We start from the raw sequence: 17,167 nt of genomic DNA on the forward strand, positions 1-17,167 counted from the left end.
TACTTGAAAGTTAAAGATGTCCAGCAGTAACGCGCACTAGTTACAGTAATGCAGTGACTTTAACAAACTTATGCTTTAATCTTGGGCTTTTTTTTTTTTGGTGCTGCTCTGTAAGTGGTCCAGATTGCCAGCTCAGAAGCAAGTAATGATCTGAAAGCATACAATATTTCTAACATCCTTCCTCTTCCTTCTCTTCAGTTCAGCCCACCACAAGCAGGAGAATGGCTTTTATTTTTTAAACAGACAGCTTCAGAGCCCCCTCTACTGGAGTGCTGACAGCAGTAGGCCAGAGTTTGGCCAGCAGAGTAGGACAGGTACCAGCTGTTCTGCTGGGGCTGGGGAATGAATGCTACACTCATGCTTTTTGAGGAGATGTTTCCCATGGGTGATGTGCTCTGGTGGTGGTGCGGTAAGGTTTGGCCCTTCCATGTTGTGCCACGCTCTCCTGAAGTTGGATTACAATGACAGTTCTCTTAGTTTTCCATCAAAAAACCTGCCTGCAATGTTAAAGCTGAGAACACCAAGAGAAAGTGTTAGCAGAGCCAGAACTGCCTGGAACCAGCGTGATTGCTCTTCTCAGATCTGCGGAAGAGAGTGCAGAACGCTTTCATGCATTGTCTGAAGATTCATGGAGTTTCTTCTCCACTACCCACCCCCTTCCCCCCAGTTTTTTTTTCTTTGCACAGCTCCCAGTTCAGTGTGTCTGGCTGTGGAGGCTGAGAGGTTGAATAAGGAAGTTTTGGCATGGGACAAGGCTCAGCCTGGAGACTGCTAAGCTCCCCAGGAAGGATGTGTGTACCTAAACAAGAAGGGAAACAGGAAGGAAAGAAGAAATAGTACATCTGATAGCAAGGAGAAGAGGCTCTTTGAGTCAGACAGGTATGCTACAGAAAACGGAAATACTACCAGAATAGAAAATATGATGGCATAGCGATTAAGAGACTGGGAAAAGATGCCAGGAGTTAAATCCCAAAGGCCTACTCCAGACTTCCTGTGTAACTTTTAACAAGTCACTGGCTCTCTGTGCAACGCTCTTTAATCCCTAAAATAGGGATTACATTTCCTTTTCTTGCTTCATGCTGTGTGACGGCATTAAACAATTAGGCCTCTGTAAAGTTCCTTTAAAACAAATGAGATGACTATAAACACAGTAGCTCCTGTAGAGTCTTGGTGAATATCTGTACTGATGATTTTACGTAAAACAGCTTCAAACAATCTGAATAGCTTTAAGCTGAAGTATTAAGTATGTTTTATAGCTGTTATTTACAGAAATGCTGCTGCTTTTCTGGAAAGCAGCAGCTTTAAAAGGATGTGGGCAATCAGGGTGGAAAACCACAGAATATCAGTTTGTATCATAGTGTTATTAGTAAAATGAATAACCTGATTCTTTTGTTCAAAATTAGTACATCATTAAGTAGATAGTAAAAGTGGAAAAAACTTTTTTTTTTCCCCTGAAGATATACAAAATAGGGGCATCTGCTAAATTTTCACGGTAGAAGCTGTAACTGCAGTCCAGGAAGGGTGTACCAGCTTGTCTAGAAAATAAAATATCAGGCGGGAAGTCTACAATGGGCCAAAAAGGTCTAATGGCACTTGGGTATAAACAGGGTCATGATAATGTCTCCAAAAGAGAACAGAACTGCAAATCAGCAGACACAACTTGCTGTCTTGCACATCAGGCTTGATAGGTGCGTGAAGTAATGAACCATCAAGGACAAATCATTCTATTTTCAGAGGAGGAGGAATAAAAACTTCAGTGAAATCCAGACTTTCTGGGCAACTGGAGATGGAAAGAGCACGTTTTACCAGGGTGGCTGTCTCCTACCATCTGTTGGGGGCTCCTCATTCATTGTCAGAATTGATGACTAGCAAGCCTGGTGTCTCTTTGGTTTAAATAAGTCCACTTTCCACACAAAGGACTTGTAATAGGTTTCATGTAACAGGACTTCAACTGAGAATTTCATTCAAAACCATGTAAGAACTGGAAGACAGACAGAAATACCAAAGGGTGAGGTGACGTAGTGTTTTGACATCAGAGCTGGCACAGTGGGGAGTTAATACTGAATTTCTCCAGTTCTAGTCCCAGGAGTAATCTCATTAAAACCTTCCTATAATGTCCTTGGCACAAAAAGCAAGCATGATAATTAAATTTGGTGATGAACAAAAGAGGGAGGCTTCAATAATACGAGGGGACTAGAATATCGTAGAGAATTGATGACTTTGAAGAGTGAGAAATAGACATGAGATGAAACGTAGCCCTGGAAAGTGCAAAGCTGTGAATTTAGGGGCGAAGAGAAATTTGCAAAGGATGCTAATAGTTTATTACTTGGAAATTAGTGCGGAAAGGAAGTTGGTTTTACTAGTTGATAACGGATAGCGATGAGCTACTGTGAAGCTGTGAAAATGCATGTAGAAGGTTGGTCTAGTGGCGATGAAGATACTGTCATCGAGAGAGAGGAATCAAATTGGAATGGGGGCAGAAAAGGCTGCCAGGAAGACACTGCAAATACAAAGCTTGTATTATAAGAGTTAGAGTGGCTTACTCATCTATTAAAATGAAGCCTGGAAGGGGATATGATTATCTTCTTGAAGTATTTAGAGAGAAAACACCAGGGAAGAGGAAAAGATTATTTAAATAAAAGGATAATCTTGACATGAAAACAAATGGCTATACGCTGGGCATGAATACGAGACAGAATATACAGGAAAAGCAATTCAAGAGATACTAAAAAGCCTAAACACCGACAGCATTAGACTTGGTTTTGGGTGGGAACTTCAAGGTGAGATCTGGGGAAGCCATCTAGTCCAACCCCCTGCTCAAAGCAGGCTGACTGTTGGCTTTGTGCAGAGCTTCGTGCCCTAGAGAGGCCAGATCTGTTGATCTAAGCATTCCTTTACTGATTGATTTGTCTATAGTATGGCATTGCAAGATCTTTTTATCATCCCAAGTACTTGACAAAAAAAAAAAGGAATGACATCACAGATACTGTCATCATGCTTTGGGTAAATCCTAAATTCTTCCTGCTGTGTGGGGTCTGGATTCCTGCACTTGCCCACGCTTCTGAGAAACTTTTCTTTTCCAGTCTAGTTTTCTTCTTCGTGTGGCTTGTCCAGTTGATGCAACCCCTTTGACATTGCCGTGTTGCTTGTGAGCAAAAACATTTCGAAAACAATGCACTTGCTGCTAGATGGCTGCCAGATTGAAAAGCAGCTGCTGACACCATCTGCACGAGGTGGGTTTCCCAGCAGCAGGGTGGCCAGTGCAGCAACAGGGAAGGAGAGCTGTACTTGTTCATTGAAATAAAATAATAAAAATAACATAACCACACCCCCCGCTGTCCCTTGTGCAGAAAAAAAAAAAGCACTGTCAAAATACCATCCCACAGGTGGAATGGAAACAGAAGCAAGGAAAGAGCAGCTGAAGCCTGGACGTCATTTTAAAAGGTATGAGTTGATTTATGAAGTGAGATGGAATTACTGGGTTAGATGGGACAACCGCAGTAAGTCCTCCTTTGCCCTAAAACCGCTGCAACTTCCATGTGTGGTGTGTCTGCTTTGTTTTGGGGTGATCCCCCTCACAGCTTTTTATGTTTAGTGGCACTGAGCTTTTCAGCAAGAATGTGTTCTGCTTCTGGGCCGTCTGTTGGAGGTGGCCTGGCAGACAAGGCTGCTAAAACAGGAGGAGGAAAAAATTGTCATCGAGTGTCTACAGGTGAGCAGTTCCGCTTCCACCACCAAAAACACTTTCTCCTTGAGACAGACCACTAAATGAAAGGGAGGAAATGCTGAGCTTCAAGTCCCCTAGGCTAGAGTGCACTCCCGTGCATTAAATCCACGTGAATTTACTTTAATGTCGAGTAACTTTAATAAATATTTGATGACCTAGAAGCATTGGGGTTGTGGAGAGTATGAAATCTGCTTTTGCAGGCTTAAAGAATGAGGGAATTAAGCTGTTACGTGCACATTTGTCCCTTACTGCACTCTCTGGGGGCTATGGGTCTCATGGGGGCCATGGGGTACCTGTGAGGCTCAAGGGACACGGGCAAGGCTTGGTCATGACACAACTTTTGGTTAGAGCAAAAGCAATCTCTTCCCTCAGGTAGCCTTAGTCATCCTGAGGTAGTTCGTGGGGGCATTGTCCAACACTACTTTTTCCTTTGAAAACAAAAAAAAATCCCGTTTTTGCAGCTTTGAGGCTTTATTCCATTATGGAACTGTGTTCTTTTTCAAGAAAAATAAGCCCTTTCTTAAAAAAAAAAAAAAATAAAAAGAGGATTTTTAAGCAGAAACTTAACCTCCCTGCCCCCCTCCCTGCGTGACGGGAGCGAACCCCCAGGGCCCAACGCGGCCCCCGCGCGGCGGCCTCTAGGACCCAGGGCCGAGCCCGCGGCGGCCGGGGGCGGGCCCCGGGTGCCGCCCGTCACCCTGATTGGCAGCCAGCAGCGGGCGGGCTCCCCGCTCACCCCCCCAGTAGCGGGACGGAGGGGGCGGGCCCACCAGCATCCCCATCCAGCTTGCGGCGCGCCGATTGGCGGGCCGAGCCGTCTGCTGGCGGGCCGCGCGGCGCTGATTGGCTGCCGCCGGCGGGCCGGCCCCTGTGATTGGCAGGCGGCGGCGGGTGCGCGGCGGCGGCCGAGCCGTTTGTTTTGCTCCCGGCGGCGGCGGCGGCGGCGGGGGACGATCGGCACCGCCCCAACCCCCCCCCCTTCCCCCTCCCTCCCCCGGTCCCCCCCCTCCCTCCCTCCCCTCCCGGGGCCGCCGGAAGGAGCCCGGCAATGTGGCGGCGGCGGCCCTGAGCCCTCCCCCCTCGGCCCGGCCGCCATGGAGCCGCGGCGGTGACAGCCCCGGAGCGCAGCCCAACGCCGCCGCCGCCCGCCGCCATGGGTGAGAGACGGGGGGCACGGGGCGAGGGGGGGGGGGGGGTCCCGTTGTGGTGGGGGCTGGGCCGCGTTACGGGGCTGGGGGTGGAGCCTGAGGGGGAGAAGGGGGGACCGGGGGGGACTGGGGGGTGTGGGGGGAACCGGGGGGAACCGGCACTTGATGGAGCCGGGGAGGGCGGGGGGGGAACCGGGGGGAACCGGGAGGGGATGGAGCCGGGGGGACGTGGAGGGGACCGGGGGGGGACCTAGGGGTGTAGGGGGGCCGGGGGGACTCGTCCCGGTCCCTGGGTTTTGCTCCAGGGCTGAGGGGCCCTCTGGCAAAGAGCGAGGCCGCCGGGCAGCCCGTGCTCGTGAGGCTATTTGTTTTTTTTTTAAATTTTCTTCGTAAAAATTTTGCGTTGGTGTGGCGGAACGTGGGCGCGTTGGCGGCTGGTTTGGGTTAAAATTGGCTGGAGGTCAGCACGGGCACCCTGCGGGCCCCCAGGACCCCGTACGGGGCTGCTCTGGGGGTGGCTGCCCGTGGCCTCCAGCTGGGCTGCGAAGGGGCCGGGGGGGGGTGGCCGCGGGGCCAGCCGGTGTCTGCGGGGCTGGCCAGACACCTGTGGGGCCAGCGAGTGGCCGTGGGGCCAGCCGGGTGTTTGTCCGTCACGTTGGCCACAGGCCTGTCAAGGCACCGCTTCCTCCGGGGAGCTTCCATTGAACGCTTGCTTGCTGCATTTAACTCGGAGAATGGCGCACAGAACTGCGTGAAGGAGTTAGGTGAACTCTTTCCAGACTAAAAAGTTGGTCTTGAAAGTTGGCATAACTGAATTTGAATGATTAATACGTATTTTTTTGAAGTTATGTCTTCTGTAAAGAACTGGTTACGTTCTTGGGTTTTGCTTTTGTTTGTTTGTTTTGTTGCCTCATTTCCTTTTTAGTTTAAAGAGATGTCTCTTATGTAAGAGAATAAAAAATTGAACTTCTCTAAACTCAAACTTACCCCTGCTTATATATCAGCAGGGGAATTATCCCCTCTAAGGTGCTCTAGGCGACCCTGCTTGAGCAGGGAGGTTGGACTGGACGGTCCCCGGAGGTCCCCTCCAACCTCCCCCATTCTGTGAATTTCTGAGCAGATTCTGTGAATTTCTGCTTTTATCTGCAGCGCAGAATTGGGTTGCTTTGTGGGCTGCAGCTTGTTCCTTTCCTCCAGCTAAGTGTGCTGTTCTGAGGCTCACCTGCATTATTTAGTCCCTGTGCGTAATCAGGTCATTTATACTGTAACTTCATAAAGCACTGCGAACCTTGCTCAAAGCCAAAGTAAAGCAAGTTCGCTTCCTTTGTGGCCCTGGACAATCCTAGCTACAGTAGCACTTACCTAAAACAAGCTTGTAACTTGCTTTGATTTTGTAAATACAACAAATGTGCACACCCACAAGTGGGTTTCTGCCTTATAAAGAGAGGCATGGTATTGTTCGGTCCGTATCTTCCCTAAAGGAACCAACGTGATGGTACGTAGGCTTAAAATAGTTGAGAAGGACGGAGCTGGATTTCCACGGAAGCATTTCCCAGCAGCTTTGGGATGCCTGTTTGCAAACAGCTGGGTGCAGAACGACGATGAGCAGTTCATGGAGTGCTCCTCTGTAGCGCTGTACGCCTGCACGGAGTAATTATGGTACAGCTGCGAGCAGATTGCTCCTGATAGGAAAGATCTTATCTAAATTAACGCGGCGTTCGTTATCAAGCCTTTTAATAAGGCTGGTGGATAACGGGCTGCGTGATGCTCTAGTTTGCTTCCCTCGTGTTTTTCGGAAGCTGGTCTGAGCTAAGAGGAGGGGGTGATGACGAGAGGTTAGTGTCGCAGGTTTTGGGGCTCCATCGATACAAATGAGGCTCGCTGCTGGTGGATCTCTGGCACATCGCAGAAGGGGCTACAGCTGAGGTTTATTTCCAAACGGAGAGCTCCTCAACAGCATTTAAAGTAAATACACGCATAACCAGGTCTTTTGTTTATGTCGTAACTTCATAAAGCATTGCAAACGTTGCTCAAAGCCAAAGTAAAGCAAGTTCATTTCATAGATTTACATTTCGTAGTAAATCTGTGGTTACTTGCTGCTCATCCAGAGAAATGCACGTGTACGTGGGACACGGGAGAGCGGCCTTTGGGCCGAGTGGCCTGTGCAAGGCCTAGGATGAAATGCTCATTGCAGGCCCAGCTGCAGTCGAGTCTTTCCCTCGATCTGCTCTTTTTTTCCTGCCTGTGTCACTTCCTTCCCTTGGCTCGCAGCTTGCCCATAGCCAGCTCCTGGGTTTCGCTGCGGTGACAGCCCCTGTGGCGTCGGGGGGGGGGAAGGGAGGGGGGCCAAGGCTGCAGGTCAGGGCTGAATCCTGCTGGGGGGCTCTGTCGGTGAGCAGAGGGACCCCAAACACGCACCCCATGTGTCAGGTTCATGGGCACGCTCTGATTTCTCTCTTAAACTACAAGCCAAGTCGCTCGTGATTTCCAAAAAAATCTGGCAAAACAGCATTTTGCTAAGACAGTGTTGCAGAATCCCCAGCGCTTCGTTCAGTGCAATGCTGCGAAGGGCTCAGAATTAAAATTTTTCAAAGAAACACTTGAAAGCTCTGAAAACACACTTGAATCTCTCTCCCTAACTTGTGATACTTACTCATTGCCCCTGCATCTGCTGATGGTTTGTGCGAGCAATTGGCTTTGCTGTTGTTGGGGGGAGATAACAAACAACCCCTTATTTGTTCGCTTTTCTTCTTTTTTCCTAAGCAGCTGCAGCATCATGCCTTCTATTATCACACTATATAAAACAGCATCTTGGTTTATAGGGCTTTACAGACTTCCTGTTTTTACCAGCGTGCAGATACTTTTACTCTGTTTGAACTTCGTGATTATTTTTTTTTTGCAAAACTCTATTTTGTGCCATTGCAAACACGCCGACTTGCTCGGACCCGTGTAGTAAGCCGTGTATGAGCTGAAATAAACGCTTTATGCAGAGGAACAGCTTTCTTCATGAGCAGCAGTTCCCCTTTATCGATGTTATAAAAATCCTTGAGTGTAGTTTTTAAAACATGAAAAGCATTTCCTGGACAACATCTTTCCCGCACAAAGCAGAACTGTGTTTCCCAGACCTAGTGGAGACCTAGCAAAACAGGGTCTCTCAGTGAGCTTCAAAAATTGCTTATTTTTCATTTGTAATAACTTTTGCATTGTGTGATTAATGCGATGCTGCTGCACATACTTCCTTAAAGCCAGCCGATGGAAATCATCTATTTTGATGGAAATAAAGAAGTATTCATGCTCCTCAACGCTAAGTCTATCACAAGGTTGGCCGAAATGGAAACATTTTTTCCATACGTTACATTCAAATCAATATTTGGCCTTCGGTTTATGTTAGGAAATGGATTTCTCTTTTTATCTCGCCAACATAGGAATGAATTATAGGATATGGTTTGGTACTAGGGTCCTAACCCAACCCTAGTTACTAGGGGTCTGATAGCCTGCTGTGAGACTACTAAAACGTATAATCGCATAAGATTCAGATTCACCTGCAGTTGTTCCATCAGCCTGCCGCGTTCCAGCGTGTCCCTTTTTGCCTGGGTGGAAGATTTCAGCATTAGAGATGAAGCCCAGATCACAGTAAGCGTCGCGCAGACGTCGCAGCGCACCAGCTAGGGTTTAGCTGCTGCCCATAGGAGCTTAATGTCTTTCTTGTGAATCCACAGGTTGAATTATAATCTATATCAAGAGATGGATAGGTGGTTAAATGCCTGTCCTCTTTGCCCGCTTCCTCGTACAAATAAGAGACAGAAAAGGAGCTGGGGCTTTGGCACCCGACACCTCCAGCCCGTGATCCCCTCGTAACTGCTGATCTTGATTTCAGAGTGCCGTGCCGTCCTGTTTAGATGCAATCCCTCATTCACTGATGGGTTCCTTGATTGATTTGATTCCTTGTCATGAGTGCTCAGTTACGAGCTGTTTTCATAGCTGTTGTGCTTGCCCAAAGGAGCCCTGACTGGCTGCCAAGACAAGCTCTTCTTCCTCCTCCTGGTATCTGGCCAAACCCCAAGTGCACTGTAGTGGAAAACTTGTGTCCCTGCTCCTGGAAAACTTGTGTCCCCGCTCCTCGCCGCGTGCTTTGGGTGGCAGGCGCTCCAGGGACGTGCCAGTCCCTAATTCGTAGCGTCTTGTTGTGCAGAGTTACAGTCTTCGCTGGGCAGGTTACTCAGAGGTTATGCTTAACATCAACCAAGATGAAAGAAGAGGAGAAAACTGGAGACACTCCAGTAAGGTAAAAGGTTAAACACTCGATGTAGAGTTGGAAGCGATTTTTAAAAGAAGTTGTGCTGTCAGCTACCTGGAACTTGAACTTCATTCACGTGTTTTATCACATTTTCCTCACACAAGGGTTTACTTAGTGCTGAGATAGGGATAGCAATTATTTCCTTTGGCCGTGTGCTTCTCAAAAAGCACCCTCTTGCTTTGGTTGGGTTACTTACGGTTGGATTACTTATCCCCTGGTTCCTTGAGCGTGCAGATGGAAACTCAAGGAACGCTCTCCCTTCTACGCTGCCACAATGTAGTTATTGTCTCATCTGGCTTGTCTTGGAAAATTGTGATTTGGTGCATTTTAATTTTTTTAACTTTGTTTGCTGCGCTCTGCTTTAATTGGAAGGGTTTTGTTCTAAGTTAACACCTCCTGCAAGTGACGTGGGGGGAGCTCCTTCCCTTCCTCTCTCTTGCCTGGCTGAGGCGCGATGCTTCTGTTTCACTTATAACACTTGATCAGATTTGTCTTAATAATTGATACAACACCTCATTAAAATCCAGATAATCCTTTTCTTGGTGGTGCTGGGAGAGCAATGGGATGAATGCACGATCTGAGAGCGGGATGCTAACCCTCCAAAATTGCCCTCAAGCTACCGGAGGAGCTCCGTGTTGCATTTATCGATTCTTGATGCAATCAAAATCCTAGAAACAATTAATTTGTTTGTCAGTGGTTCCTAGCAAACACCGAAGCTAAGTAACCTTGGTAGGAAATGCTTGGTAGGAAATGCCCCCGGTTGTTTGCAGGGTACCTGCTCAGCGCGTCGAAGGACTGCCGAAGTCTACGGCTATCGACGACGTTTAAATGAACTGGAAAAAGTTTAATGGGGAATATGGTCCAGATTTTGTAGTGGTTAAACAATCGTTCTTGTTTTGGGGGGATGCATAAAGCTGCCTCTCAAGAAAAGATAGTGAAACGAGAGCTTACATCACCTTACCAGCACGTACTGCAGCCCGGAGTGGAAGTATTTCTGCTCTACCATTCGGTCCCACCAGGGAGGCGAAACAGACCTGGGCAGGAACCAGGGGCTGGAACAAAGATGATGGTAGCGTGGCTTCTGTTCCAACTGGGACTGGTTTAGATGCTGCCCCCATACAAGTCGGTGTGTTTTCATCCTTCTTGCTCCTAAGTGTTGGTGCTATTTGTTCCCTGCGTGCTTCAGAAGCTGGACGCGTCCTGCATTTGTCAGCTTTAAGCAGGGCAAAAATCTGTTGTTCAGGCATTGCTTAATTCTGAAGGCAGTCTCCTGCATAAAACATAAGCCAGCTTTATGGAGAGACACTCCTGGGCGAAAGCATAACGTGAAACTGAAGAAATGATTGCTCCCAATGAGTCCCCTTCACAGGGAAATGCTGTCATTTAACCTACAGCTGGTCCCAGGACAGTACTTCCCAATACAAGCCTTCACCCATCCGAATCAGCACCTTGGCTTGTGAGTAAAGGTGTAGCCCTGCTGGATTTATAAAAGAACTTCTCAGTTATTTACACGTCACCCTCAGAAACGCTCGGTTCAATTCAAGCACGTCAAACCGATGTTTGAGGACCTTGGGGAGAAAGGAGGAACCTGATATATCCAAACCTGCATACCTGACGCACTTCATACGAGTGTGGGTGTCGTCTGTGCCTTTGTTGTGTAACAGCACTTTCAAATGTTCGTACCCCCCCCCCCCCCAAAAAAAAAACCATAAAGCATAGCTTTGCATCCAGACCTACTGGTGAAGTCCAACCAGCCTCTTCGAAAGGGCAGATTGTCCTTCTGGGCATGCCTAGAGCTGATCTGATCACTGGTTCACATTTCATGCATCCGTTATCCGTCAATATCAGGAAGGATTGAACCGGACGCGTTATTTGCCGAGGAAACAACGCTTTGTCCCCCAAAACACCGAGTCCGTATGTGAAACCGCAGCCCAGCAATGCGGTAGGCATGAGCGTGCCGGTAACAGGTCATTGCGGTGGTGGCATCTGATGCTGCTTTGTTGCACAGATGGCACAGCACCTAGGAGCAAAGACACTAGCCCGGTCCAATTTTGAACCAAATTTCAATTTTTTTTTTCCCCCTTTTGCAATGCATCGAGTAATTTAGGATTGTTATGCTTGCAGAAGCAAAGGATTCTTTTCAGTAGCTGCTAAACACCTTCCTTTCTGCTAGCATCCGTCGCAGCCCAGCTACTATGCATTTCTCAGTAGAAGAACGCCTTAAATTGGTCACATCAGGAGTCTTAGCATCACAAAAGTTTTAGTCTAGCGTGCATAAGAAATATTTCTCTGTGTATTTTTGGTTTTCTGCATTTGCAAGAAGCCTTGACGAGAATCTGCTGCGCTGTGTGCTGGCAGCAGAGAGTTCTTAGTTCTGTTCGGTTTGAATCTGAATAGGTCTTGAAGTTTCATAACATATTTTGAACTCTCTTCTTTGGGGGAAAAGAGAACCGTTTGGGGAGATACCAGTACAAATGGGTTTGAACTGAGATATTCTAAGATGGCTCACCGTCCAGATTTTCGTTTTCTTTCTGCTGGCTGTGGTTTGCTCCACTGGCAAGCAAGAATTGTAAGGTAACAGGATATAGGATTGGAAGGAAGAGATTCTTACTGGGTTTTCCTTGGCAGGAGCACATCAGTTTGCTCTTCCTAAGTGACCTGTGGTGATCTAGCAAATCCTTCCAAGTCGCGCTGTTAGTTCTGAAGCCGTCTTAACAGAACCAGAGGCTGGGGATATTTGTTCTGAACCTTCCTATGGCCTGATCCTTCTGTGACGTTGGGCAAGTGGCTTAAAACTTGTCTGTTTACTACTTTGTGATACTAGGTCGAGTTTGGGCTTTTATGACTCAGTGAAATGTCAGTGTATTTATTTACAAAGATCTCTCAAAGGATTGCGTTTCTGTGAGCCAGCAGAAAACACGTGCGGAAGTGTTACAGCTGATGCTCACCCAGGCAACTCACCGCTAAAATCCTTGTCCGTGGCAGATGAACAAGAGGCCTTGAACTCCATCATGAAGGACCTGGTAGCACTCCAGATGAGCCGACGGCACAGGCTGACTGGGTTTGATACCATGAAGAACAAAGACACCGCTCACTCCAACAAACAGGTAATAGGCTGGGTAGCGGGTACCTGAAATTGCTGCCTGGAGTCAGGAGGGGCGCGCTGGGTTGACAGTGGGTCTGCTGCCTGACTTCTGTCCTGTGCTTCTGGCCTGGCAGCTGAAGCATCACCGCTGGTTTAGCTTCCTCTTCTTGCTCGGGCTGTGTTTTTTTCACTTACTGACCTTCATCAACTAAGGAGGATGCAGTTTGGGTATCTCAGCGCTCCGTCTTCATCCCACATGTGGTTTTGATGGTATTTGATCTGTGTAGATCAGCTAAAACGTTTACCAAGTAAACTTTTCTTGTTTTGCAGTCCCTATCGTCTTTTTTTTTAATTACTTCTTTTTTTTTTTATAATTCTTAAAGAAAAAACACAATGCCAGCAGTCCACCCCTCTTGGGCAGCCCTGCAATAACAAACCAGTGTGCCTCTGCAGTGGAAGAAAAAAAAATTCCGGTAAGAGAGCTTGCTTCCTATTCAGCGTTAACAATTACAAATTTAGGAGCGTGTTTTTAAATTGTGCATGGCAGCATTTACAGAATTCACTTAAGCAGGTGCAGGAGGCCGGGAGAGCTTTTCATTACTAACTCTGTCATATGGCAGTAGCGCGCACTTCTCCTTGTAGTGGAAATAATCCTTAAATTCAGAGGGAAGCAGAGAACTGAGAAGCAGTAATGATGAAAAGGAAACAAGTATTTCAATTTCTGATTCCAAAGAAGGTCACTGCAGTTCAAAGTTGCATAAAGCAGTCGGTTGGGTAATGAACTAATGCTGGTCTTAATCTTCACATGATTCAGACTGCATATGAATACGGGGTGAGGATCCTGATGAAAGTGAGTCAAAGTGAAGTTGGTTCAAGTACAGTGAAGGGGATTATCTGAAAGGGCTGGCTTTAGTGAAACTGTAGTAAATCTTGCCTCTGTGAAAGAGGAAACAGCCATTTACAGGTGTCTGAACGCAGCCAGCATCCTTAGTGGGGAGGATTGGCTGGAGTTACCCGTCCTGTGTCACATGAAGAGGGGAATGAAGCTCACCCTTGTTTGAGTATGGGGATGTAAAATCCATTCTCCAAATGAAATACTTCTCCCAAGGTAGTAAGTGGCAGGGTCAATACTTTAAAATTTCTCTTTTGTGTCGCTAGAGACTTTTCTTTTTCTAGAGAAAACTATTGCATTGACTTTCTGGTAGAAAGAAAGGACAGAATAATATAGCTCTGGCACTATATGCCGCGTATCATTTGAATTAAATACTTCAGTGCAGAATTAACAGTTTCAGTCAAGAACTGTTTGTCCATTACTGTCTTAAAGAATTAAATCAAGTTCCTTGTAATTAGATTGAAGTTAACATGAGAAGTTGCTGATACCGGTAAAATCACTCTTTCCAGTTATATGCTTGTTACAGGCATAAGCTTGCTGGAGCAGGCTTTAAAGTTCATGTCTGTCTCTTCCTTGTGCTTTGTCTGCTCATAATCTACTTGTTCAGCTGGGATCTGGGATTTCCTTGAATGTGCTGGACAAATCCATAGAAGGAGTAGTACAGAACCCTTTCCAAATCATTTTGAAATGTAAATTCAGTGAAGTCTTAAATCACAATCTGTAATCAGTCTTTGTGATACCACATCACAGAGCTGGAACACTAAAGCCCCAAACTTGGATTTGTTTTCTTACTCATCTCTTAGGACAGTTTATGTGAGTCACTTTGAAAAGCAGTTTGTATAGGAGATAAATTTGCTGTACTTTCAAAGGAAACGAGAAGTGCTATAGTTTAACTCTTCTAGGTTCTCTCTGAAACACTAAGATGACTTTGAATTCCTTGAAATGGCCAGTGTCTGATCCTTTTGGAAAAATTATCAGGAGGTAGATGCCAAATTATGTCAGTACCCATGATCACTTTTCCCCCTTTCTCTTTGTTACAAATCAGATGTTTGAAAGGGTACAGCAGGGTTGAGAAAGAGGTATTTTATTTTTTTTCAGGTAACAGCAAGTTGAAGAACAGTTTCTGTAAAGCCCTGAAGATTTTTTTTTTGATCTTACTAGTTAAAGTAATGAAATCTAAAATGTCTAAACCTAAAATTCATCTTGAGATCAGAAATTTAATCTATACAACTACAGTCACTTAATTTCATCCAAGTGGTCCTATTTAGCTCACTTAGACTGGATTACCTAGAATAGTATAGGAAAATAAAAAATCTAGAGCTTTCCTTCCCAGAAAATCATAATATTAAGGGATCGTTCCTCTATCCATCAGTATCCATCTGTTTCATCAATAGTTGGCTGGTGCACATCCTTTATAGCTTATTATTCCTATGCTGTTTGTTGCATTTTTCTTTTACTGTTCTGTTAAAATGAATTCTCTAAAATGTGCTTTGTTTTGGTGTCTTTCTAGAGTAAATTCCTTTTCTTCCCACATCTAAGAAACTGTCTTTGATAAAGTTGATGTGTAAATTACCCACCTGCAGCTTATTGTTGCTCTGATTGGGAAGCCCAATTAGGATCGATTATGTACCTACAGTAGTGCTGCAGGAATACTGTGTACTCGCAGTGATTGCATGGGTCCCTTTGAACTGCATTCTTGACCACTAGGCCTGCCAGATATTTCCTCTAGCTAAAGAGCATTTCCTGGCCACATTTTTTTTGAAGTTCCTAGATGTATGATTGCCTATTGTCTAAGGCTTTCACAGATGGCTTAATCTACTCCAATCACATAAATTGTGCAGCAGAAATTATGGAGGCTTATCAGAGCAGATTTTTCCCTTTTATTTTTATCTTTGTGACCTAAATTGGGATTTGAACTTTGATCTCCAGAGTTGAAAGTTCAGCATGTTGACTCTTCCGTGTCATCTAGCATCTTCTGAGTTTACAGGGAAATGCACAGGTTGTGCAGTTAGTGCTATTAACCATCTGCCAGATACGGATGATAACCCTTTGCACTTTCCAAGGTGACATAATAGTTAACTTGTTTTTATTCTCATAGTTTGAGTTTCAGGGACTGAGTTTTTGCAAAAGCAGAGGCTTTGTCTGTGTCTGAAGAGTGAATATTGTGGTGTGTTCTGTGTTTGCCTCTTTTCTACCATGGAGAAAGACATGCTTTGAGGATTCATAAAGAAAATCAGTTTCAGTTCGCATGAATATACAGTTGGACACAATTTCAGGCTTCTGCCATGCAGTGCTGAAGATGGACTGACGTTCTTTATAACTAAATAAGTCCTCTGTTTAAATGGCAATTAATACATTTAAATAAAATAAATTAAATTAACTAATTAATACAAATTACAACTTAGTTTTTACCCCCCTTTCCTTCTCTTTCTCCCTTAGCAGTTTCTCCATTGCACATGGTGCTGTGCTCACATGCCATCCTCTTAATTGCCCACAGTTGACTTTCTCCATGGAAGCTCAAGCACTCAGCTTTGTTGTGTTCTGGTTAGCCTTTTGAGGACTTGGTGCCTCCTGCAGTCACAGAATTGCCTGCTTTGTGTTTGGGCCTTAAAATCATTATGTGGTCCATTCATTTGCTTTATTCTGTGTATGTCAAAGTTTTCGTTGTGAGCTAACGTTTTGTTCTTTTTTATGCAGAATGATGTAAGGATAAAGTTTGAATATAACGGAGAAAGGCGGTAAGTCTGTCTTCGCTACTTGAGTATTTTGCCTAGTAGAATGCTTTAGTCAGGTTAAATATCTTGTTGGCTTCACTTTCCTTGATGCTGAGTGAAAAACACACACAGTAGTGAGAAATGTTGTCACTAAAGGCAGATTATACACAACTTATTTTTTTAGAAAATCACTTGCCTCTTATTTATTTCCATAATATCTCTTTGTAAGTGAATTGCAGTAATATTAAGTAAGCTATCCAGCCTGAGTCTTTTTATCTCAGATATGTTTCACTTCTGTTTCATTTAACTAAAACCAAATGAAGCGAATCAAACTAGCTTCATTCTTTTCTAGTTTCTCACTTCCTGATGACCTATCACTATTGCTGGCCTGCTGTGACTGAACAACATACACAGCAAGGGAAGATGTTTCATTGGTCTCTGTTTCCTTCTTATTTCCTCTGATACATGGTATTGAGATGCTTTCTTTAAAAAAAAATTAACTGAATGAACATTTTTTTGTTTACAGTGTTTCCAGTGAGTAAAGTTTAGTCAGGTCTTTCATTCCCTGCTCTTCTGTGTACATGAGTTTTTCTTGCTGAAATAAAATTTCTCACACAAGTATATTTTACTCGTTTTGTAAAATCTCGTGACTTTGTGTACACAGAAGGTCAATATTGAGGTTTAAGACCACCTTACACACACTCCTAAAATACTAATGCATCATATAATTCCTTCATTTTTCTTGTCGAAGGAGCTCAGGTGTGATTAGTACACACATTCTCTGTCCAAGTTGATTTTGCACTGCTCGTGCTCATTGTTAAAGGGTCACTAACCGCTGCTTTTCAGAGGAAGTCATTGCTGTGTTCTTTGGCACTTTTGTCTCCTTGTTTGGTTGTTGCAGGAGGCTATAAAATATACCTTAATTTTGGAGAACCCTACAACCTGCATTGATTGATTACACACAGTCAAACCCTCACAGAGGTCTTGTAAAAACACATCTTGTGCCTATGCATTTATCACCAGAAGGGGTTTAGAGAGAAGGGATGTATCTAATTTAGTACATCAAGTTAAACCTCGACTGCTCATTGATAGTGTCTGGATATAAAATAATAAAGCTATCAACACATTGTTAATTATGGCTTAAAACTTTCCCCTGTTGTTCATAGTTCATTTTTCACATCGAGGCCTCAATTTGAGATTATTTTAATGAATGTTCTCCATGATGCTCCGTGTTTGGTCCAGTTTGGACCACGATGCTGGAGCCGGTTATAGCTCAGCGTATTGGAGCAGCCAACAGAGTGCAA

The 17,167-nt window shown here is 45.2% G+C and overlaps 1 protein-coding gene across 2 annotated transcripts in view; it reads left to right on the top strand.

The window, feature by feature from the left end:
* The first annotated feature begins 4,725 nt into the window (after nt 1–4,725).
* MAP3K3 (mitogen-activated protein kinase kinase kinase 3) overlaps nt 4,726–17,167 on the top strand; it is a 41,562-nt gene continuing 29,120 nt past the window's right edge. For both annotated transcript variants that reach the window (XM_066981770.1, XM_066981771.1), the window contains exons 1-4: nt 4,726–4,884; nt 12,158–12,279; nt 12,641–12,730; nt 15,847–15,887. In XM_066981770.1, coding sequence (XP_066837871.1) covers nt 4,881–4,884; nt 12,158–12,279; nt 12,641–12,730; nt 15,847–15,887 — 257 coding nt within the window. In that variant the 5' untranslated portion in view covers nt 4,726–4,880. The remainder of the gene's footprint in view (nt 4,885–12,157; nt 12,280–12,640; nt 12,731–15,846; nt 15,888–17,167) is intronic.

The sequence above is a fragment of the Anser cygnoides genome, chromosome 22 (genome assembly GCF_040182565.1).
Source record: "Anser cygnoides isolate HZ-2024a breed goose chromosome 22, Taihu_goose_T2T_genome, whole genome shotgun sequence".
Classification (NCBI taxonomy): domain Eukaryota; kingdom Metazoa; phylum Chordata; class Aves; order Anseriformes; family Anatidae; genus Anser; species Anser cygnoides.